Raw genomic sequence first — 22,974 nt, 5'->3', positions numbered from 1 at the left:
CTGTTCGTGAAACAAATCTTATAGAGTTAAAATGCCTTCAAGAGAATTCTAAGTCCTTGCTTTTGTTCTCTCACTTTAATTTGATTTTAAACACGAGTACTTTCTGACCCTTTACTGTGATTTAGTTTTTGGAGGGAAAGGAACCTGAGCTTAATGCATCTCGTCAAGCTGGTTTACTTGATTTCATTGCTTCTGCACTGCCCGCCTCTTACACATCCAAGCCTGAAGCTTGCCAGGTGACTATATACCTCTTAAGACTTCTGAGGGTGGTGCTACCTGTTGCTGCAAATCGAAGCTATTTTCTTGCACAAAATCTCTTGCCTCCAATTATCCCTGTGCTATCTGCAGCTCTCGACAACTATATCAAGATTGCAGCATCTTTGAATATCCCTGGGAGCACCAACTCGTTGTCAAGTAAAACTTCTCCTGAGAATTTTGCCTCAGTTTCCGAAGTACTTGAAGGATTACTGTGGACTGTTACAGCAATTATCGGTCATACTTGTTATGACGAAAAGCAGCTTCAAATGCAAGATGATCTGCTGGAGCTGGTAATCGCTTATCAAGTTATTCATCGATTACGGGACCTGTTTGCCCTCTATGATCGGCCCCATATTGAAGGCTCCCCTTTCCCTCCATCTATTATTTCTAGTTTAAATCTATTGGCAGTTTTGACATCAAAGCCGAGAACCATTTCTTCCATTGATTGGGATTCTTTTCCATCTAAATCTTTGTCAGAGGAAACTGAAGAATCTAAACTTGGAAACTTGGTAGATCTTGGACTTTCTTCTACGAATGAAACTACTGGAGATAACAGACGCCCATTATCTGTGCTTGATACCATTGCAGAAAAACCCCTCTTTGATGGATTGGGGGAGAGACCATTGGATGAATCACTTAAAGCGTCAAAATGTGAGGAGTTACCATCCGATGCTGGAATCCTGGAAAAAGGTCTTACTGTTACTACCATCAAGTTGGATCTTGTTTCCTCAGCTTTAATGCATGAAACACACGGTCATATCAAACCCTTATCTCAGAAAGATTCCACGGGTATTGCTGCACAAAAAAGTGAAAACTTTCAGGGGACAAAGAAGCCTGTTGCATTTCTTCTTTCTGCGATAGCTGAAACAGGGCTCGTCAGCCTTCCGTCACTGTTGACAGCTGTGCTGTTACAGGCAAACAACAGATTGTCCTCTGAGCAGGTAACCCATCTTAGTTATCCTTAATACAACTTTTACTTTTATAATTCAAACACCTTTTTTGCTTTTCTTATCATCCCTATTTGATAAGCATCTTCGATATAAGAGCTCTGAATTAAAACTCATACGCATGAGTTTCTTTTCGGTGACTTTCCCCTTTGATTTATTTCATTAGGATATCTTAAATTCTTTATCCTCAATCATTAGTCATAATTCCGACGTTTTGGCATTTGGAATTTGTAGTGAAAGCCTAGCTGGGAACCCAATCATTATCTTTCTTAAGTTAAGATGCCATTCAATTCTAGATCTTTCTGAGTTTTATTTGGCTCCTTGCAGCATTTCTTGTGCTTCGTAATTTAGCAGTTACTTTCCGTAGTACCAATTCTGATGTGCTATGAAATAATTTATACGACAATCCACTAATACCCACAAAGCATTCACAAATACTAGATTTTATATAACATTGCCATCAGGAATACTCAACAGTATTTCATGCTAGGTATAGTAAGCAGTGTTTAAACTTTAACAAGTAAGATATTGTTGGTACCCTAATTTCTTTTTATTAGGGAATAAGAACCAATTAACATTCTTGCTCCCGAGCTTGTGATTTTTTCACTCTCTGATTTCTACCTTGCTCTTATGAACTGAAATTCAGTAATGTCGTTGAGGTGCTATTTAAATTGTGTGTGTGGTTTATCCATGGATAACCACAGGCTTCAAGAGCTGCCATAGTTTAATTATTATGTTGGATTTCAGGCGTCTTATATTCTCCCATCAAATTTCGAAGAAGTTTCAACTGGCGTCCTAAAGGTGTTAAACAATTTAGCTCTCTTGGATATTAATCTTATGCAGAGAATGCTAGTAAGTTTCTTTCTCTTCCCCTACCACATTTGCTACATAAATGAGCTTTGCAATTTTATTTTCATCAACTGGATGACAATAATATCATGAAACATACACAGGCTAGGCCAGATCTAAAAATGGAGTTCTTCCACTTGATGAGTTTCTTTCTCTCTCACTGCACAATTAAGTGGAAATCAGCTACTGATCAGGTAATTATCAGATTTTGGATGACATCAGCAGTTAACATATTCCATTTTTTCCGGATGGGGATTAATTGAAGTTTATCTATATTATCGTGTTTGCCTTCTGTTGATTTTGATAATACTTTCACAAGTTTACTTCATGTGCACTTTTGGAAATGTCACAGGTGGGTCTACTCTTGCTTGAATCTCTGTTGCTTCTTGGCTATTTTGCTTTGTTTCATCCTGGAAATCAGGCAGTTCTTCGGTGGGGCAAGAGTCCAACCATCCTTCACAAGGTTAGCATATGACGTTACTTTATTAGATTCTCAAGCTTGTGTGTGTGCGTGTGTGTGTGAGAGAGAGAGAGAGAGAGAGAGAGAGAGAGAGAGAGAGATTTTAACTTTTCCATTTGGTTGAAACAGGTATGCGATCTTCCATTTGTGTTCTTCAGCGACCCAGAGCTAATGCCCATCTTGGCCGGCACACTAGTTGCTGCCTGCTATGGTTGTGAACAAAACAAAGATGTGGTTCAGCAAGAACTTAGTACAGAAATGATACTTTCTTTGCTCAAGTCATGTCAAAATGGGTTACTTGTTCTTCAATCCGAATCCGCAGCCGATGATGCATCAGAAGTGAACCAATCAGGCACTGAACCGAAGAAGTGTCAAGGGGATTTTCCTTCGAGATCCAACCGATACAATTCAAGAAACACCCGTTTATCTATAGGAAAGGTGGGTATAAGCAGTAGCAGAATTGGGAAACTAAGGAACCAAAAGGATAATAAAGCAACTAAAACTTGTGAAGAATGGGCCCTCAAGCATAATCTACCAGCTTCAGAAACTTCATCTTCTTTCATGCTGCACACCAGATTTCCCGGCAGCTTCATCCATAGAGCAGAAGAGTTCTTTTCAGCTGATCTCCCAACTGTTTGATGGAGCAACGATTGAACTCGAGCTCATCTTACGTCCTGTTTATTCATAGCATAGCGATGAAAAAACTCCAACTTTGAGGTCCTCTACGATGAAGCCTCAATTCAGAAAGGGAAAACTTAGATAGAAACAGCGAACTATTTATTACTTTCTTATAGAAAAACAGCGAACTAAGCACATTTGTTTCATTTTTCTCTGACTAAACCAGACATAGTACAGCTAGTTCGATTAAGGACATTACAGCAGTAAGATGGCAATATGACCTTGAAGAAGTGGTCAGACCATCATAAACTCAGAAATCAGATCTCTAGAAGTATTCCGAAGGAAGTAGAGTTCAATATTTGAGTTAGTTTTGAGAAATCGGATCGGCTACTATTACAGGAGTGAAGTATAGGAGTTACGAGTATATAGTTCAATCAAGATAATGTCAGAAACTAGTTGTTACTGTCGTTTTGTTCTCAGTTTTTATCATGGCGTCTATGATGTTTGCATGGTTGTAATTAGAACATCTTCATAACTTATTACTACAACACTTTTATATTTGTTAGTGAAAATTAATTAATTCACTGACGATACAATGTTACACATTTTACAACATCGGTTTTCAGAATATCTACATATATATTTTGAGAGAGAGAGAGAGAGAGAGATTTGAAACTATCCTCTAGACTCTTAAAATCATAAAAGTGCAGGAACATGACATTACCCTAATGTTTTTGTTCCTTTCTTTCTAGCTTCGGCGACGAGAAGGGTGCCATCTGCTATGACTTTGTCTAACTGAAGCTCTGTTCAGGTTCTGAAGCATTAATGCTCTTGTTTTACCATCAGGTTGAAGCCCTCTTTCCTGCATTTTCATATACAAGTTCTTCGCCGATGAGATTTCCCCTCGGAGACACATTCCATGAATTGCAGCATTATAAACTGATACATTCGGGCCAACAACCTGACAAAGACAACAACATTGTTCATGTTAGAACTTAACACAACAAACAAGCTCTCCTCGAAAAGTTCATAAGCCTCGGATCGAATACAAGAAATAGGAACTTACATCAAGGATTTCATCTACTTCAGACCAAAGAGATCCCCATATGCAAGATCTTATCAATGACAAATAAGTGAATGTATTTGGAACACAATTCTTATGAACCATATGTTCATAGACCTGTAAAGCTATTTTTGGTTTCCTAGCAACCTCACAAGCATCAATAACAAGATTATATGATTCGACAGAAATCATCATACTGTCTTCTTCCATCTGCCACAAAAGCTGCAAAGATCTATCCCATAAACCTAACCTCTGACAAGACATGAGAGCCGTGTTATATAAATGCGAGTTTAACTCAGAATTCTTCTCCCTTTTGATGCTCTCAAATAATCTAAGAACGTCCATGAATCTGTTACCTCTGTATAAAGCACTTAGTAATGCATTCCATGTATAAACATCAGGTTTATGCTCTGACGATCTCATTAGATCGAAAACTTTAAATGCTAATTCGATTTCTCCAGCTTTCCCAAGTGAATTGATCATGGAATTATAGGTAATACTATTCGGGTTGAACCCATATTTGAGCATACTTCGGAAAATTTCAAGTGCGAAATTCCAGTTACCTTCCTTTATACTGGCAGAGATTATAGCTTTCATCATATCTTCACTTGGGTTTAATCTGTTTTCGATCATCTCGTTATAAGCATCTAAAGCTAGTTCAGATTGACCGGATCGAACAAAAATGCTAATCAATAAGCCATATGTGACTTCTGTTGCTTGATGACCATTCTCTTTCAGACTTCTCCAAAGCTTCTCTGTCTGAATCCAATTATTTGCTTTCCCACAAATTGATATCATTGTATTATAAACAATTGCATCAAAATTTCTGCTTTCGCTCTCTAATGTCATAAACATTTCTAAAGCTGAATCACAACCCTGAATGGTTGCAACTGCTTTGAGAATCAAACTAAAACTGTGTCCTGTCGTCATCTCCTTCTTCTTCATAATTTCAAATACTTTTAAAGCATCACTAAGAAACCCATTCCTCAAAAGACAAGAAAGAAGAGAGTTACATGCATATAAGTTAGGTCGAAGATTCGAAAACTCCATCGACATGAAAAGATCAAATGCACTTCTTACCTTGTTACATCGGCTAAGATTTAAAACCCTTTCCGATAAGATCTCTTCGTCTCTTTCCTCCAAGAAATGCAACCTTGGTTCAAGATTGCAACTTAACTTTCCAGAATAAGAAGGAGATGGAATGCTATCTCCTCTTAACTCTAAGCTTTCATCTTCTTCAATATCCACATTACCCCAAGGAGGAAGAATGACTTTTTCTTCATCACTAACAATGGGAATTTCTTCATTTACTGGAATCGACATACTATCTTCCTCTTCTTCTTCATTAACTAATCCGTTTTCGAAATAACTAGCGAAAACCCGAGTTAGATCTTTTCTATTATACCCAAATAAAACCCATTTTGCTCCTGATATTGTAAGGTCTTCTTCAACCATGCACATCTTATTAAACCCATGAACAAAAACACCCTTTTTCTTTGTCATCCATTTATCTAAACCATAATCTAATTTGTAATGGAAGTTAGTATGAGGGTAATTTTTGAATGGTAGGTATATTGTAACAGGATTCTTAAGTATTTCAACCATAGTTTTGAACCAAATGCAAAATAACTAGAAAAGGATTTTGTTCAAACAGTTAGAGAGCAAGAACCCAACTCTTCATTTTTAAACTCAACTAAACTTATAAGAAAATTGATACCTTTATAGTTCCAAGCTTATGAAAAGATGAACTGAAGATGATTTTCCAAAGCTCTGAACTTTTTCAGTGTGCTGACAAACCCACTTTTTGAGCAGATGTGAATATGAACCTTCAGGGATAAGAAGAAAGATATCTGGGGTTCTTCTCAAATTAGCCAATCTCTCTCTCTCTCTCTAGAAAATGGTAAGAGATTAAGTAACACTGAAACGTGAAGAGAGGAAACAAAAGAAACTGGAAATTGTATCTTAAGTGCATTTTAGAAAAACTAATTTACGCCTTGCGCACGGTAGAAGATGCTACTATTCGCGGATGCGCATATTAGATATGCTATTTTACGCAGGGCGATCTTACAAATAGCTATTGTGCGCGTCCGCGTATTTTAGAGTTCGCTATCTTGCGCATCTCCGCGCCTTGGCTCTGACTATCTTGCGCCTAGCGCATCTTAGCCCCACTATCTTGCGCAAAGCGCATTCAAGTTAATATGAAGGAAACGATGAGTTTCTGAAAGTTTTTCCTTAGCAGTAAATAGAGACTAGAGAGGGAGAGAGAGAGAGAGAGAGAGAGAGAGAGATGGAGAAGAGAATGAAAGGGATAGCTTCAATAGCTTTGTTACCATGTGGGTCGATCTCAGGGCATTTCATCAAACTTCCTGATTCTGTTTGTTATGGTCTTCAAGGAACTGGTATAGTAATTGCTGTTTCATTTACTAACTTCATTATTTATACTTTTTTGTTTCTGTTTTTTTTTTTCATCATTATAGCTTATTGATTCCTACCCTTTGATTTATTCACTATTTCCTCAAGTGGGTATGTCTCAAATTCCAGTTTTTCGTTTCACTTGTTGAATGAGTAGTTTTATCTTATAAGATGAATGTCAGGTATTACAAATTATCATTTCAAACTAGTGATGTGCTATAATGTTTTCTATCCCTTGTTATGATGTACTTTGAGAGGATTGCTTTCTCTCTCTCTACTCTCTTGTTGTGTTTCTGTTTGTTGATTTTCCTCAACTAGAAAACTGGGTCTATGAACTCATTTCTTGTTTGGGGTGGCACCAAACTTTCAAAGATCTGAGTAAATTACTTGTTACATCTTTGTTTAGATTAGGGGTTTCTGAGCTAGATGACAAGTTTTTGTCTTTCTATTGATCTTGACATGACAGTCTTCATAGAAGTCCTGGTTGGTAAATTACTATTTACCACTGCCAATGGTTGTATATTTGTATGTCAAGCTTCGGTGCCACTTTTTAGCATAAACTAAAGCCATTTCTTGATCTTCATTTGAAGAATCAAGCAAGATGGATTTGAGAATGTTAAGATCATTTTTGTTTCCTTTATGTATGAATAGAACTTGCATGTGAGATGGAATGCAGCAGAGGCGAAGATTACCGCTTAATCAAGCTGACAATCATAGATTACTCTGTGAGACTACTTACATTTTCCCTTTCTTCTTCTTCCGTCTACTGAAGAATGAAGTCTATTTACTCTTTACATTGTTCTGGTTAGCTTTTTGATTGTGTAAATCACTGGACTTTGTAGAGGAAGAGAGAACGAGTTGTCGTAGTCGAATGCAGAGGACATGATGCCGCTAGGTTCCGAAACATTGACCAAGCCCATGGGTAATCACTATTTTGTTCGCTCCATAAAACTAAAATTAGCATAGTAGTCGCCTTTGTTGCCCATTTTAGTTGGTCTATGATATAGAAACTCCATTAGAACACATAAAGGATGGAACTTCAGAAATTGCTACATAATTTTGAGCAGGTGGGAGAAGGATGTTGTGGGTATGGTGGAAAAGAAGCAAGCAGAGCACAAGATTACAGTGACATTTGACTGTGAAACGTTAAAGGCTGATAAAGCAGCAGAAGATCATATCAAACAATTCATGCCGAATCTTGCTGGAGTAGCGGATGTCGTTGGTAAGTAGTACATATTCATTTAGTCTACCCATCATATTTGTAAGGTCTTCTAGTTTGTTTGTTTGTATGCCTTCCTTGATCATGTACACGTAATCGTTATCAAACATATTTCTGCAGTCTTCAACAATGCATCCGTATAGATTGATTTTAATGCCTATTAACTTGTCTGTTGAAATGGAGATCTTCGAATGTCCAATTGAAAAACATTAAACTCATAGTAAAATGCTTCAATGTACCGTTAGTGCAATCTAACTGGTTGTCTTGTCTTCTTTTTCCAGTTTTTAATAAGAGCTTTACTTGCAGTTAATGTTGGTCCGATGACAATTGTGGGTCTCAATTTTGAAATAGAAGATAGAGTTGAAGACAATTTGGAAGCAGAAGATAACTTTGAAGAAAATGTTGAAACAGACTATAACCTTGAAGAAAATGTTGAAGCAGATAGGAAATTTGAAGGAAAAGATTAAGAAGTGAAAAAAGAAACTAAAAGAGAAAATACCCCATAGTATCAAGCTCTCTGTAATTAGTTTTACATCTTTTGGGTGATTTCAGTGGGGAATCAAAAACAGTATATAAAGCATTATGTTCACCGAAAACCGATGATTTTTATTTACGTATCTTTTTTTACATGAGTAATTATTATCATCATATATCTGCAAAATAATTGAACAAAACCTTCCTTGAAGTACAACATCAAGAAGAACACCTAGTCTTTTCTATTTCAAACTGGATTCTGGGGGTTCAAGAGTAGGAGTAATAGCTGCTTTCTTTCTTTAGATAAACACTCCTTGCCTTCCATGGATTTCCAAAATAATCGAACGCAGTAACAGTGCGGAAAATTGATCACAAAAGAAGAGATTGGTACTCCAAAATTTATGGCCAAACCGAAGCTTCAGTTGCTTATGCCGACAGAAGGCCTTGAGTATGCGCTGCCAGGCACTTTGATTAGCAGTTCATCATCGTCGTCTTCCTTATCTTCCACCTCTACACCCTGAATCAGAAATTAAAAATATTGTTAGCTCATGAAAGTGGACAGTAAGCATGTTCGCAATTATATTGTCCAGTAAATCATACAACTATTTAGCAACAACTCATGCTTCGACATCCCACCAGTTCATATATGAGAGTGACCATTTTTCTTAAATATATTAAACAACGATAAGATAATTATCTTATAAGCACTGCAAGATTGGATAACAAATGCACTTGGTTTTACCTTCGATTGTCGTTTGCTTTGATTTCTAGTTTCGCCATTTTTAAGGTCTTTCAGGATGCCTTTAACCCGTTCCTTGGCCCTTTTCCTGTCTAAGCGTCTTTCTTTGCCTTGAGCTCTAGTAACATCCAAATGACAAGCCACACATAAAGTCCTCATGTTGTCAAGATTACATTCCCCTATCATGAAAAAGAAAATTTAAAAGCGTAAAAGTTAGATAGTTGTTCTGTTTTATTACTTGTTCCGTTTTGTGATAAACTCAAAACTAAGCCAGGTCCAATTCATCTACCAATGTTTCAAGTCAAAACAGCAGTCAAGTTGATTTTATAATTATATTAATATCAGGAATCAATATTCATACAGAGATATCCTTAAAACTATTGTTTAATTGATAATTCAAATTCAGACCTCCTCCTCGGTGAACAGGTATTATGTGATCCGCATGCCATGCATTGCCCTCGAACGGTTCATGTACGAGTTTATGGAGTCTGCGAGATATCAAAGAACAAAGCTTTAACATGGGGAGAGCACCACCAAAAACCATCATTCAAAAGTTCGAATATACCTAACTGTAACTAACAGCAACTGAAAAATCCCAATTGTGGTATCACAAATGACAATGTCACGATGTACATAAAATTATGAGTCAGACTTGGCGAAAGTGCCTAGTCCTCCGCGTTGATAATTTACAGGAAATGACCGTATGAGAAATTACTTATATTGATTAACGTCCCGATGAACAAGCATCGTACAGCCAAAACATTTTCTATCATATTCAAGTCAAGATAACATGAGAATTAACTTGCTGCATGTCAAAACAGAAGTACACCAAATTTCCAAATCATCTACATTTACGCTATATGTACATATATATATATATAATATATATATATATATATATATATATATATATATACACATATGTGAACCAAACATGAATACTGAACATCTGGCTGTTAACATTCAGGATGGTCAAATATGTGCAGACTGGGAGACAAGTACAAAGCCTATCTTGTATTTCATAAGCAAATCTACCATTCCACATCTTATATGTAAATTTAAATTTGAACACTCACATGTTTTTATGGCTTGCCAAATTTGGAGCGACCCTCTCAACATATTCTTGTCGACGTGCAACAGATTTCAAGGGCTTAATGTATTGTACGAGTTTATGGCAGTCCAACTTGCATACAGAACAAATACCATGTTCCATATTAAATAGTTCCTGGAAAGTTCAGTGATTACTCAAAGTTAAACACAGTAAGCATAGAGGAAGGATGAAACGAATAACATTAATAGCTAATACAAAAAATATTAGTTAGACATACAATTCATCCAGATGTGGACGGATAGGAAAGTGCCACTATTCTGAACAATGAACATGGTTAACTTCCTTACCTCCCGTAGAGATCTTCGACTGGTTCTTATGCGGTATTCCTGAAAGCAGACCAAATTACAGAATAGATCTTCAAAAAATTCAGGTGTCTTGGAAAGGTTGCTCCTGAAAATGGAAGTCTGTCAAAATATGGCGCACAGGAAGTTATTTTATCAATTAGCAAGGGTGACTTACTTGCACGGAGTTTGACAAAGTTTACAGAGAGGTTCGCCCATCTCATTCCATCCCTGAGTATATTCTTTCTCCTTCTTCTGGCCACTACAAAGGGAAACCTTCCTCCATGATGCATTGTCTGGAAGAGGATGGCTTATGTCGTTCAGAGGTGTATTACGACGCTTGCTTCCACCTTTCAGCAGTCCCTGTGATGAGAAATTATTGGACTCTCAAATAGCCAATTATGAAACTTTAACACAAAAATGAGAGAGAAAAGAACCATCCAAGTTTCAATAGATTCATCCCCATGTAAATGATCTAATGCACAATAATACAAAGTAACAATCTCAGAGTCTGATCTATAATATACATACCCCACTTCCATGATTAATGCTCTCCTTCAAATACCATAGCTCAGAACTTAATGGAAGTTGTAGAGGCTTCCCGAGCAATTTCTTTTGATCAATGGGTCTTAGATCATTCCAATCCTTTATGAATGTCTCAACAGTATTCCTAAGTGCCTGATTAACCTTCTTTACAAACTCTTCATCATTTTTCTCGCCTATCTCAGCAGCAGACAAATTCAGAGACTCTACTTCCTCTGGACGGAAATTCTTCATTAATAACCTTGGTCTTGCATCATTTCCAGGAATGCAAGTGTATAAATGGATTCGTCCAGTATATCGACTAACCTGAAAAAGTAAATGAAAGCAATTAACTATGAGTCAGTGAAATTCTTCCTAAATAACCTTTCACTTGTACACATGAGAATTGAGAGGGAACATTGTTTTCTTCAGATGTAGCATCAGTTTGTAACTACAAGTTCAGTAATCAGTGGATTCAGACTCCAAAGTTTCAGATTACATAAAAAGGTACCCAAAATACATCATTTATGTGAAAGGTAAGCATAAAACTATTTTGAAATAAGAAAAGGTAATTTTCTACCTCGAACCTCAGATCATCTGCTTGCATGAAAGAACACTCTGCTTCAGCCTCAGTTGGTTCATTTGCACGTCTTCCAGAAGTTTCCGTATACGTTCTGTTGGCTTCAGTTACCATGTTTACCACAGGATTTTTGACAGTGGTTGCCTCTGCCGAAGAAACTGAATCCTTTTCAAGTTCAACATGCTCCAATCCCATATTTTTATTAGTTGCATCGCTCATTTCATAATCAGTAGGTGTCTCCAACTTTCCAATCCTAAAAATTTCAGAGGTATGGGTTTTTACACTTCTATCTAGGAGAGTATCTTCAATCATCTGTGCATCATACCGAGGATCACCCTCGTCATTAAAGGAGTTAGAATCACTCTGTAAAATGAGACCAAGGCAACAAAAACATTTCCAATTAAAATATATCAATGACTAGCCCCAGTTTTAGGCAGCAATTTTAATTCACTATAGATTAAAAAATCCTAAAACAATAAAATAAGGAGTAAATCAAGAGTAAATAATTTAAGTAGCCTTTTTACCTCAATATGAAGAGGACATGCATCTTCTGAACTATTTGCATCAGCATCGTCATCCTCAACACAAATACCCTTCTTCTCCTCGGATGCTTTATAACAAGTTCCAACAGGTTGCAATATCGGATTTAAAGCAGTCTCGTGAGAGATTGAGAGCTCTAAATTGTATAGTTCATCAAATGTAGGAGACGCATCCTCATTCAACCGCTTTTTACCAGCAATATATTCAATTTCACTAGCAGGGTTCAGAGCTGGAGCTCCAGGGTACAGATCTACAGACTCACTTCCATCTAAATTTTCACATTGAGCAATATCCCTTTCAAAACTTAGATCAGAGACTTTCTCGACCTGTCAACTCGAAAAGATTTTTAACCCAAAATTATGGTTATATTAAGTAATAATATGGACAAGACATGAACAAAAATATGGAGAGAGATAGTGATTTCTTCACATTGATTATGCAATTATATATTGTAAATTAAAAGTTTTACAATTAGAAACAAATTTTTTTTTAAATCTCTCATTATGCTTGTTGGTCGTTACTGACAAACATCAGTACTAGGAAGAAGAGATTGTTTTTTCTGTTGCCAAGTACGGTTATCACTTGCGACAGTAAGAGTTTGGTGACTAAATCTTGTACAATCAGAATGCTTTTATGAGGTATTTACCTCGTATGTGAACGAGGATGGTAATATGACATACATCAGACTATCTCCATAGTTGCACCTACCACCCCATTAGAGCTGTACACACTTATACAACAGACGGTGTTGATGTATGTGAAATACTACAGCAAGCTTTATCATCTGGAGCTTTGTTCTTATAATGGCTCAAAATTTCAAGCAAAACACTATCTGAAAGGATGAACTATAATTTGACCATCTTCAGCAGTAATTATTCACAACTATACATCTGACAAAAGATAAACCAACCCTCTAAGTCACTCTCGCTATTATGTCGCACAAACCCATGATTCTTTTACTTGAATGAAAAATACTTGTTAAACCTAATCGTCTTTTCTCTTTTGAGCTTGATCTTGCATTCCTCGTTGTTAACTGTTAACTCTTTTCCTGGAACCCTAGTTCTATATGATCCCTCTACTTTACCAATTTTTTTACTTAAAGAAGCCAAGCCTTCATTTTGCTCACATTAGTTGATGGTTCCTGAGTAGTTACTTGCCTTCAGTATTTTGATAACTATAAATTCATCTATCATCTGGTCTAAATAAACTACCTCAGAAAAAAAACTAGTAGTCTACAAAATTCAATCTTGAGTTCTTGACAATTTTTTTTTTTTTGAAAACTTTGAATTAATATTGAAAGCAAAAGGAGGGAAACAAGAGGGGGAAAATAATAGAAAAACAGAAAAACGGTGTGAGCACTCTGCTATTTAGGTAATACATTAAACAATTATCTAGTCTGATGGATGCATCCTAAGTTTCTGACCCTGAAACAATTATAACAAGGGTGGTTGAACGTTCAATTACCTGAATCTCCCGCACTGCGTCGTATTTCCCGTTCATCACAGATGAAACCTTGCGGAGACTCTTGTTCAGACTTAACCAAACTGATTCGTCTGAGGTATCCTGGAAAATGATAATCATTTTCATTAATAAAGAAGGAAGAAGAAAAACAATAAATTTAGCAAAAACTGTGCATGAAACACCAGAATACCTTTGCACAGAATATGTATATGTTCACTGCATTAGTTTGTCCTCGCCTATGAGCTCTATCCTCCGCCTTGTGGATAAATAAACAAAAAAATATAAGAACTAGGATAAGACCAAAAGTTCTAGCAACTTTATTCAAGAAACAAAGAAAACGAGGATCTAGTTTTTCAGCCTCTCTTTTGTTTGTTGTTTTTTGTGTTTCTTTCGTGTATTTTATTCTCATTCTTTTTAATATTAATTCAAAGTTTCAAAAAAAAAAAAAACAAGGCAATCGGAAACTGCCATCTATGTTGCTGAACTTGCCAAACCATCTCATCAAGTACGAAAGAATGAAATTATGAACTATCAACTATGTAATATGTATCTTGAAATCAGAAACTTTTTGCACATTTAGCGGGTACATCATCTACTCTCCCACTTCTCCTGAAACACTGCCATTCTGGAGTTGGTAAAACTGATCACTAAGGAGAGCATACCTTTATACTAAGAGATTGCTGTTAATCCGGTTCTAAAAAGTACATAAAAAACAAAGTGATACACATCCAAATAAAATACTCTCCCACGATTGTTGATGATGTGGCGGGACCAATGGCTAATTATGACACTACGCTGCCAACCACTCAGTTTATACCCGACCGCCATAGTTAAATAAATCAGGTAGTCCAATTAATTGAAAAAAGAATCAGATCACACACCTGAAGCATGTCAGATGCTGTCCTTGGCAGCTCCAAGAAGACAACGTTTCTGGCTGACGAAAAGTCAAGTCCAACTCCTCCAGCAGTGATTCCAATAATTGCAATCTTGACCTGAGGGACAGAACATAATATATGCCTTTATCTTGGTATCAGTTTCCTTTTCAACTAAGTTTCACTCTACAAAATCGATAAATAGGGGCTACTATGCCCAAATGTATAATTGTTTTGGGATTTGGTGAAGCAACTTCGATTTTCTGAATAAATTTGACTGCTCCATGATTCTTCCAGTGTATACATCACAAAGCAGAAATGTTTGTAGCTAAGACTGATTAACAGCCAAACTTGTGAAAATCAACAATAATAACTGTAACCAAATCAGTAAATATCTAAAAGAAGAATGTTTAAAGCACCTCTGCTGTTGATTGGAAAGCTCGTACAGCTGATTGTCTGTCTCTAGCAAGTGTGTTCCCATCAATCCTGACAAATCCAATTCCTCTCATACACAGGATCTCCTATACGATTCCAGAAACAGAGTCCATGTAAGAAATAACTCATGGAAGAAAGAATATCCATGTTCAATGTCAAGATCATTATCAGAGAGAAGAGAAGATGATACAGAAGTCACCGATAAGGCAACAATAAATCACTTCGCCCATGGTAGAATTGGTAATTCCTTCTTTTTCTTTTGTTTTCCTTGTTTAAACAAAAAGAAAACAGTTAAACCAAATCTTCTTTTACCTGTATACCATCAAGCACCTTCAAATGATGAGCAAAAATTATCATTTTGTGAGAGCAAAAATCCACATTAGAAATTGTTGAACTTTCTGATTCTGTAACGATTGGATGGATAGAAAGCCATTCGTGGAAACCAGAAATCTTGGCAACACCAAGTTGCTGACTGGTAAGCTGCCTTGAACTTTTGATGGAGATACCTTCATCTGAAAGCAAATAACACAAATAGTTGGTAGTATCATACTATCAGATGCTTGCAGTATATATATATATATATATATATATATATATGGACCAGTAAACAATTATGTAAGTCTCGATGTCCAGGTATGTTCCGGAAAAGGTTGCAAACCAATTGGCACTTCACCTAGATATCACCTCAAGAAAAACCATATAGTTGGATCTTCAATGGTCAGGAATCTGCCTTTCTTTTAGCTAACTAACCCTCCATTCTGGGATAAGATATCCATGAACAAAAAAACTAGCATGCGAAACCTTAAATAACAAAATACAAGTTCGATAGGAAATAGTTCCATTACAGATAGTGGGAACTCGAAAGGGTGGAAATTTTGTTAGTAAAACATTGAAGCAGTAGCACATAGGATCCAAGGCAACAGGTGATATGCTTCACTATATCATATTAATCATCGCTCAAGTTCCAGATAATGTTATAATGGCTAAGGTTGGACAAGTGAATCAAGCTATTTGGGCACCACATTCATCTAGACATTTAAGAAAGGTCTTTTGAAAGTCTTGGACTTACCCTCGCACTCATTAGAAATATCTAGCGGCTCATCTGCTTCTGCATCTATTTCAGAAGCGCAATCATTAACAATAGGCCCAACTTCTTGATTGTCATTCAATCTTGTAACAACAAATGCTGTACGTAAATCTGTTGCTGTCAACATCAATCTTATGACCTGTCGACGTTTGGGTGGTAGTTGAATAAGCACATGCTCCTTCAAGCGCCTTATCTATCAAAAGCAAACATGTAATTAGAAATTACGTACTGTTAAGAAACAAAGAAAGTCGAGAAAGATGAGTGATCCTGCCAGTCTGCAATAATATCATTTCTAGTTATGATCTTGACCTACAAACTAAACAAAGGAAAAGTATAACCTACAAAACAAGCTGACAAAAGTTGATTTGGAAATTTCACGGTCCACTTTACATCGGAAAATAAACAGCTCATAAATAAAACAGCCTTCCCCAAAGAAACAACAATATTATACATGAAGAAATGCCAACTACTCTCCCGCCAAGTTACTACTACACTGTTTTAGAAATTTTATTGTACACATTCCATCACAATAAAATTATAAATGTTTACATATTCCATTTCCAAATCACAATTATAAATCACAATCATAAATGTTTGCATTTAAACTTCCATCACAATAAAATTCGTATTTACTTGTACACATTCGGCGATATTTTTCCAAAATTCGCAACAATATTTCCATCTTAAGTTTACCAAAGGTATGCCTCAGGCATTTCCCTCGTACCCTGGCCTCAAATGCTGGGAGGATTTTGGATCTACTGGCAAGTGGCAACTAGTATGTGCCACAATATTAATAAGAAAGGATACAATTGCATGTTAAGCCAGATACACACAAACCCTTGAACTGAAAACATAGCTCATATATAGAACTCTATCACGTATATGATATACCCTAGATTGGAAATTCCACTACAAGTACATGACTGCATGTTAAATCAAATATATGAAAACTCTTTCAACGAAAACATAGCTCGTATATAGAACTATATTCTCTATACACTAGATTACAACTGCCAATACAAACACGTGAACCAACTGAGGAACAGTAACTTATAATAGTTCAACAAATTTAAGATGTGGAGAGAAGCAAATCCCTTCAAGATACATTAATCTGCATTAGCAAAGCAAGAAAAAAGAACAAACCATGACGGTTTGCTTAAGTAGAACATTTAACTCCTCCAAGCGAACACCTTGAGAAAAATCCTGCAAGAAAGAAATCACATAAACAGCTGTAAGAATTTCATGAAGAAAATAAATCAAAGAAGAATAGGTGTTGATCTACATTATCAATTACTCTTACTTCTTCACATAATTTGGTCAAAAGAGGGATATGGTTATATAAACATACAACAGTATCAAGCTTGTGTTGAAAGCGAAAACTGTTGCCTATTCAGGGACCTTGTAAGAACTCATTTCTTACAATGTCCAAAATATGCTGGTCAGAACTATATGGTTATATAAACATAAAACATATTAGCAATGATCATCATCCTAAATATAGAAGGAATCAAGGATCACTTTCTTCTTGAACTTCTTAGCCTTTAGGAATTTATATTAATTAAGTATCAGCCCTTGGCTCATACCAATGAACCCCCACGAGGCAATTTAAGTACAGTGCGAAGTGATTAAAGAGAACGAGGATTGAATTTCATAAGACATGGGTAGGGTTCAAAACAACCAAATTACTTAGCAGCAAGAGCATCTGGGACTAAGAGATATTGAACCTGGTGCTTTAATATTGTTTATCGCCAACCACGCACTCAGATCACCACAATCTTATTTAAATGAATAAATAAATAAATAAAATGAAAAATTATGAATAAACCAAACCCTTAAATAACCGTCTGGCATGTAATCTTCGCTGAAGCACGACAATTACGCAATCCAAGATTCTGAATGCACGACAGAATAAGAATAGGCAACTGGGCAACAAAGTGAAGCAATCATTATGCCGTCAAATATTTACCTGATAAGTCTTCCCCTGAGCATGAACAACTTTTACCGCGCAATAACTTTTTGCAAAATCATATTTGCTCATTCCCAATAAACCAGGCCTAGAGAAAATGAGTTATTACCTTGTTAACAGAAGATATTGAAATATATTAATTTGCAATACTGGAGAAAAGCCAGTAAAGGCTACTTACCATAATATATTTATTTGGTGAAAAATGTCGAACGGCCTATGATCACCTAGGATGAAATGCAAAAAAAGAAAATTAGAACGCACCAAAACTCAAATAGTAGAAGATCTATAGGGAGAAATACAAACAAATGCAACAAAAAAGAACATACTACCATGCTAGGAGAATCTAAGTATTGTTACTAGAGAACGACCTCCCTTGCATACCGCATCTTTATAGTGAGCACTACTATGGTACTCTAAAGTCTCAACTATAAATTTGAAATATGGATTTCTAATTGAGTAATTAGCTACAAAACTTACTACTAAACTAGTGAAGATGATATAAGTAATTAGTTTAACGGAGACTGAAATGGTTTAGTGTCTATTGTATATGCATCTTAGAAATATATAGTGTCTAAGAGTTCAAGATGTCCTTTGAACTGAAACAGAATACCTAAGATGTATATTCCTAATGTATTCTGTATCAGCCAGTAAAGGCTATTTATATTAATTTGCAATACTGGAGAAAAGCCAGTAACGCCCCCCCCCCCCCCCCCCCCCCCCAAATGTACTGCATCCCAGTACGATAACATGTTCCCCAAAGTTCCAGGTAACAACAAACACTGATCTGAATGTGTAAGACAGAGTACCAATTAAGAGAGAAGGGTCCGATAATAAGATAAAGATTCATAAGTGCAATTGACAAGTTAACATGGCCAATTGGCAAGTGCACGTCTTGTTATCCCGGAATTTCATAAATTTTGAAAGAACCAAGTAAAGCTATACAGAACATATATATGGGGGTTTAAGCGAGCAGCAAGAACAAGGATATACGAAAGAAAAAAAGCACCATTACCAACAAGGGTAAAGGTTTATACAACCTTGATAGAGAAGGAGTCCCAGAGAGCAGGACTTTGCGTTTGACTTTTGTTGCAACATCAAGAACAGCTTTTATCTGTTAACAGAAATGTGGAGATGAGAGAGAGAGAGAGGAGCGTGTAAGGGATACAGTGCCACAGTAAGTCAGTAACTATAAAGGTATAAACACATTATAGGTAATAGATCATGCAACGATAGGAGCAATCCCTCAGGTGTGTTATGTGGAGTGTGGACAGATGGCTTCTGAACGACAAAACATTCAGCTGGCATTTTACCAATCACAAGCAGAATGAGTAAACATCTACTAGTTCTGTATTCACATCCTCAATAGAAAAAAAATAGCATATTAGTATAGCAAGTGGTCTTGTAGTTCGCCAGATAGTTGATAGTTGATACACTTATTGATGGGGAAACTAAGTCCCTTCTTTGTGTTATTTCACTCTCTTCTATTATTATTCAGGTATATATTCGTGGAGCAGGTGTTTCTCTTTTGTTAGTAGTTCATAGCTCACCGACCTTCCCGTCCAGGTTTTCTAACAAGCATGGAATATGCTACGACTCCTGCAACAGATGTATTGGGAGCTTTTGGCCCTCGACAAACTTTTCCAATGATTTAAAAAGGAGATTATATTTCATGAAGATTTTAGAATTCCCAATGGAGACAGAAATGTCAAGATATGGTGGTTTTAGCTTTCCTGGAATTTTAGATGACATACAACTATACAAGTGCTTCTACGATTGTTAGAGTCCAAACTGTCAGATCACTTTCAACGAGCCTTTTGGCTGTTGACTGGTCAGGTTTACGGCTATTGAATATTAACACTTCAAATTCTAATCAGAATCAAATTTTCAATCACAAAAAAAGTATACCTCTTCTGGCTCTGATGGTTTTTTTGAGGATCGTACATGATGAGATTCGTCAACAATCAAGAGAGCCCATTCTTGACCTAGTATACTCTTCTTCAGACGGCATAGCATTGTATATGAGATAACCACAACTCTTGGACATCTTGTTAACTTAGCAGGATTATCTTGATGACCGAAAACTGAGAACAATTAAAGCAGCTCATTTAACATATGATGCACAGACAAACTCAAAGCTTTGGCTCTAACAGTCCTAACCTCTGACAATACGTAACTGTTACACTGTAGCTAGCACGCAAAACTCTTGCTAGTGAACCAGAATTAGACTAACAATCGTACAAATACGCGAATAGGGGCAACATGACTTTATTTAGGAGATAAAGACAAACTTCTATTATTCTATACATGATACAGAGTAATTTATCAACAAAAGCTTCATCCACAAAAATTAGGCACGACTTTTTATCAAAGAACAATCAATACCGACAAGTAGATTGAATCATTTCCCACTATAACTCAAAATGAAAGAACAAAAACTGCATGTGTCCATACCGAGATGGATATCTGTGGGTGAGAGAAAAGGAAGCCAGCGCTCTAACTCCTCTGCCCATGAGAAACGCAAAATAGCTGGACAGACAACAAGAATGGGGCCTTCATTCATAAAACAGCATGCAATTGCAATCGCCTGAAGAAAATATATTTGCAGATGAATATAAAACCTGGCCAAATGCATAAGATAATTGAAAATAGCAATACCATGTTTGCCATTTAATAATATTGAGAAACTAGCAAAAAGAACATGGTTGAACGCTGTAAAGACTACAAAGATGAATAAAATGGCTATTGAATGCTATCGTGACGCAATAGTTTACGATTCAACACGAAGAGCAAGCTATGCGAATCTTACACTTATTTATAAGTAATCAAGAAACAGGGTAACTCCGACAGACAGCTGTCAGACTGAATGACCGGGCATGCATCAACACTAAAAGACACGATTTTCAGTCGCAACAGAAGAGAGGGGGACAAGAGAAATAAGGAATGATGCACTTTATCTTATAATCAGAAGAGAAACAAAATACTCCAAAGAAAGTGAGTTCGCAAAGACTACTATTGTAAACTAACAACAGCGGAGTATAAAGCTCTCTTTACATAGAATGAGCACTCTCAACAGTAAAGACCTCAGCAGCCAGAATGAACGGGTTTGACCTGACTTACGTCAAAGAGTCCAACTTCCCCAGTGTACAAAAGACAAAATTAAATCAATGTTCAATGGCTGGTCATACTTGGTATAATAGTTAAAATCATGCAGTTCCTTCTAGTTAACTGTTACCTGGAGAGTCTTTCCCAACCCCATTTCATCAGCAATGAGACAACATCCACCTCTTCGCAATCCAAACCTCAAACCATCGAGTTGAAATGGTAAAAGAGCATTAAACAAAAATTTAGGCAGTTTATCTATCAACGCATTAACTTCATCATCAGATAAATGTTCTGGTATGCACGGAATCCAACATTCCGAGACAAAGGAATGTAGAAACTTTTGCATGACATTAAGTGTTCTCCACGGAATCTCCTCCAATTCAACACCTTGAAATTTCTTCAAAGATTTTAGCACCATATTGTAATCGGCGAGCTTATAAACAGAAGCTTTCCCACCACCAGAATTTTGAGTATAGTGAGATGGCATAACCTATTTAACATTTGAAAAACGATACAAAGAAATTATTAGACGACTTGGGGAGTTGTGCTAATAAAACAATCCTTTTGCTTTTAAGCCTACAAGTGGTACACTGGTACTTGTTTATTTTTTTCTCATTGTCTGAATCTAATTCGTCTGACTCATCTTAATTCGAATCATCTGACTCATCTTAATCCGAATCGTCTGACTCAACGAACCCACGTTAACCCAAATCAGCTATTAATATGAGATTTCAGATCTTGTGTCAGATTTCAGATCCTACTTAGGGAGAAAACAAACACTACTAACTAAACAATTGGACATATAATACTTGATAAATGAAACTCATTTAATAAACAATATATCAAGAAGTTAAACGATTGAAGTTGCAAAAAATTCTTACAAATGAAAGGAAATCATATATCTTGTGCAAGCATTGAGCTTCACCAGGATAAGAAAAATCAAGCAGCGGTTCCGGCGTGATGGAAAATGAATCCGGAGAACAAATTTCAAGTCGAACTCGAAATCTTTCGGACAAACGATTAGGGGGTTTGGGCAACCCATTAGATGATAGTTTATCACGTTCAGCAAGTTCAGGTGAAACCTTGCGGCATTTGAAGAGACTCCATGGGTTTTCTCTATTGGCTAGTGAAGCTTTACGTTTCTCTAGGGCAATCAACCGGTTCGCTTCTGCTCTCTTTCTTTGTTCTTCCGTGATTTCCATGGATACTGAAAATTTTCAGAGGGTCTTGAATACAAACAGAAGAGAAATTAGGGTTTTGCATAGAAAAATGTATTAGTGAAATTAAGGGGCATACGATGATGAATTAAACGTCAGTTTATCCGGAATGGATCTTCATGGAGTCATAGATTGAAGGTTTTCAGGGGTTCTTGGAAACAAAGATGAGAGGAATTAGGGTTTTTGATAAGAAATGGTTTAGGGGAAATCAAATTTAGGGTTTTAGGGTTGAAATTGTGCAATTAGGGCAGACGATCGATGATTAATGGAACGTCAATTTATCAGAGATGGAGGGAAAGACGAAGCACGTGACCATTGCAATTGTTCGAAAGTACACCCATTCAGGCGGGAAAAGGACTATAGAGGTGGATATTTATGCCCCACTTTTTAATTGTTCCACCCCACCCTCTTCTAAATATATGCAATGATATTTTTGTTCTCTTTTTTTATTAGAAATTGATTAGGATCTATAATAATCACGATAATCGCCTAATGTAAACTCTTACAAGAATGAACATAAATTATGGTTTAAAGCTCAACTACTTTATTTAAAATAAAAATTTAATAAATCATAGAATTCACCTGCTCTGAGAATCGAATCTGGACCTCAAGAGTTTTGGACTTTATGTCAACATTATCGACCACTTGGACTACCAAACGTTGACAATGCAATGATATTTTTTTTCGGATATTGACTACGATCTAATAATCACGAAAACCGCCTAATTTACAAGAATGAGCCTCAAGCTCAACTAAACTAT

General features: G+C 36.4%; 4 protein-coding genes across 10 annotated transcripts in view; 2 read left to right on the top strand and 2 right to left on the bottom strand.

The window, feature by feature from the left end:
- LOC147563249 (uncharacterized) overlaps window positions 1–3,745 on the top strand; it is a 9,506-nt gene extending 5,761 nt beyond the window's left edge. For both annotated transcript variants that reach the window (XM_086635821.1, XM_086635824.1), the window contains exons 5-9: window positions 126–1,199; window positions 1,953–2,057; window positions 2,159–2,248; window positions 2,407–2,517; window positions 2,644–3,745. In XM_086635821.1, coding sequence (XP_086491947.1) covers window positions 126–1,199; window positions 1,953–2,057; window positions 2,159–2,248; window positions 2,407–2,517; window positions 2,644–3,153 — 1,890 coding nt within the window. In that variant the 3' untranslated portion in view covers window positions 3,154–3,745. The remainder of the gene's footprint in view (window positions 1–125; window positions 1,200–1,952; window positions 2,058–2,158; window positions 2,249–2,406; window positions 2,518–2,643) is intronic.
- On the bottom strand, window positions 3,684–6,909 carry EMB2076 (Pentatricopeptide repeat (PPR) superfamily protein). Its single transcript, XM_086635855.1, has 3 exons — window positions 6,198–6,909; window positions 4,199–6,143; window positions 3,684–4,093 (listed from the first exon to the last, which is right to left on the bottom strand). Exons 2-3 carry the CDS (start codon window positions 5,798–5,800, stop codon window positions 3,881–3,883), a joined length of 1,815 nt encoding a protein of 604 aa, XP_086491981.1. The 5' UTR covers window positions 5,801–6,143; window positions 6,198–6,909; the 3' UTR covers window positions 3,684–3,880.
- Window positions 6,404–8,455, top strand: LOC147563247 (uncharacterized). 2 transcript variants are annotated; one of them, XM_086635861.1, is made up of 5 exons: window positions 6,404–6,594; window positions 7,259–7,332; window positions 7,450–7,529; window positions 7,675–7,829; window positions 8,133–8,455. In XM_086635861.1, exons 1-5 carry the CDS (start codon window positions 6,483–6,485, stop codon window positions 8,291–8,293), a joined length of 582 nt encoding a protein of 193 aa, XP_086491987.1. In that variant the 5' UTR covers window positions 6,404–6,482; the 3' UTR covers window positions 8,294–8,455. The 2 variants fall into 2 exon arrangements, with proteins under 2 accessions (XP_086491987.1, XP_086491989.1); XM_086635863.1 differs by having other exon boundaries at window positions 6,420–6,594; window positions 8,108–8,422.
- LOC147563246 (SNF2 domain-containing protein / helicase domain-containing protein / HNH endonuclease domain-containing protein) lies at window positions 8,311–22,974 on the bottom strand. 5 transcript variants are annotated; one of them, XM_086635828.1, is made up of 23 exons: window positions 21,878–22,974; window positions 21,127–21,486; window positions 20,346–20,478; window positions 19,800–19,975; window positions 18,932–19,005; window positions 18,073–18,108; window positions 17,895–17,982; window positions 17,072–17,131; window positions 15,911–16,121; window positions 15,154–15,353; window positions 14,826–14,927; window positions 14,416–14,526; window positions 13,725–13,790; window positions 13,538–13,636; window positions 12,058–12,399; window positions 11,534–11,896; window positions 10,963–11,280; window positions 10,610–10,794; window positions 10,438–10,540; window positions 10,116–10,264; window positions 9,448–9,527; window positions 9,043–9,218; window positions 8,311–8,817 (listed from the first exon to the last, which is right to left on the bottom strand). In XM_086635828.1, exons 1-23 carry the CDS (start codon window positions 22,196–22,198, stop codon window positions 8,719–8,721), a joined length of 3,852 nt encoding a protein of 1,283 aa, XP_086491954.1. In that variant the 5' UTR covers window positions 22,199–22,974; the 3' UTR covers window positions 8,311–8,718. The 5 variants fall into 5 exon arrangements, with proteins under 5 accessions (XP_086491954.1, XP_086491968.1, XP_086491972.1 ...); XM_086635842.1 differs by having other exon boundaries at window positions 18,073–18,118; window positions 21,878–22,972; XM_086635846.1 differs by having other exon boundaries at window positions 11,534–11,845; window positions 18,073–18,118; window positions 21,878–22,972.

Source organism: Eschscholzia californica, unplaced genomic scaffold (assembly GCF_041429995.1).
Source record: "Eschscholzia californica isolate CP2 unplaced genomic scaffold, dmEscCali1.0.p SCAF_1, whole genome shotgun sequence".
NCBI lineage: Eukaryota > Viridiplantae > Streptophyta > Magnoliopsida > Ranunculales > Papaveraceae > Eschscholzia > Eschscholzia californica.
The sequence above is the reverse complement of the archived record's forward strand: the minus strand, read 5'-3'. Positions and strand labels throughout refer to the sequence as shown.

Bases quoted from the DNA above. Each gene is read 5' to 3' on its own strand.
- EMB2076 (XM_086635855.1), bottom strand. From the start codon at position 5,800: ATGGTTGAAATACTTAAGAATCCTGTTACAATATACCTACCATTCAAA. The intron at 4,094-4,198 runs GTAAGTTCCTAT...TGTCTTTGTCAG, and splicing joins AAGTAGATGAAATCCTTGAT to GTTGTTGGCCCGAATGTATC.
- LOC147563247 (XM_086635861.1), top strand. From the start codon at position 6,483: ATGGAGAAGAGAATGAAAGGGATAGCTTCAATAGCTTTGTTACCATGT. The intron at 7,333-7,449 runs GTGAGACTACTT...TGGACTTTGTAG, and splicing joins TGACAATCATAGATTACTCT to AGGAAGAGAGAACGAGTTGT. The intron at 7,830-8,132 runs GTAAGTAGTACA...CTTTACTTGCAG, and splicing joins TGGAGTAGCGGATGTCGTTG to TTAATGTTGGTCCGATGACA.
- LOC147563246 (XM_086635828.1), bottom strand. From the start codon at position 22,198: ATGGAAATCACGGAAGAACAAAGAAAGAGAGCAGAAGCGAACCGGTTG. The intron at 19,006-19,799 runs GTATACTTTTTT...TTCTGTTAACAG, and splicing joins AACCATCAGAGCCAGAAGAG to ATAAAAGCTGTTCTTGATGT. The intron at 11,897-12,057 runs GTAAAAAGGCTA...CTCATTTTACAG, and splicing joins CATGTCCTCTTCATATTGAG to AGTGATTCTAACTCCTTTAA.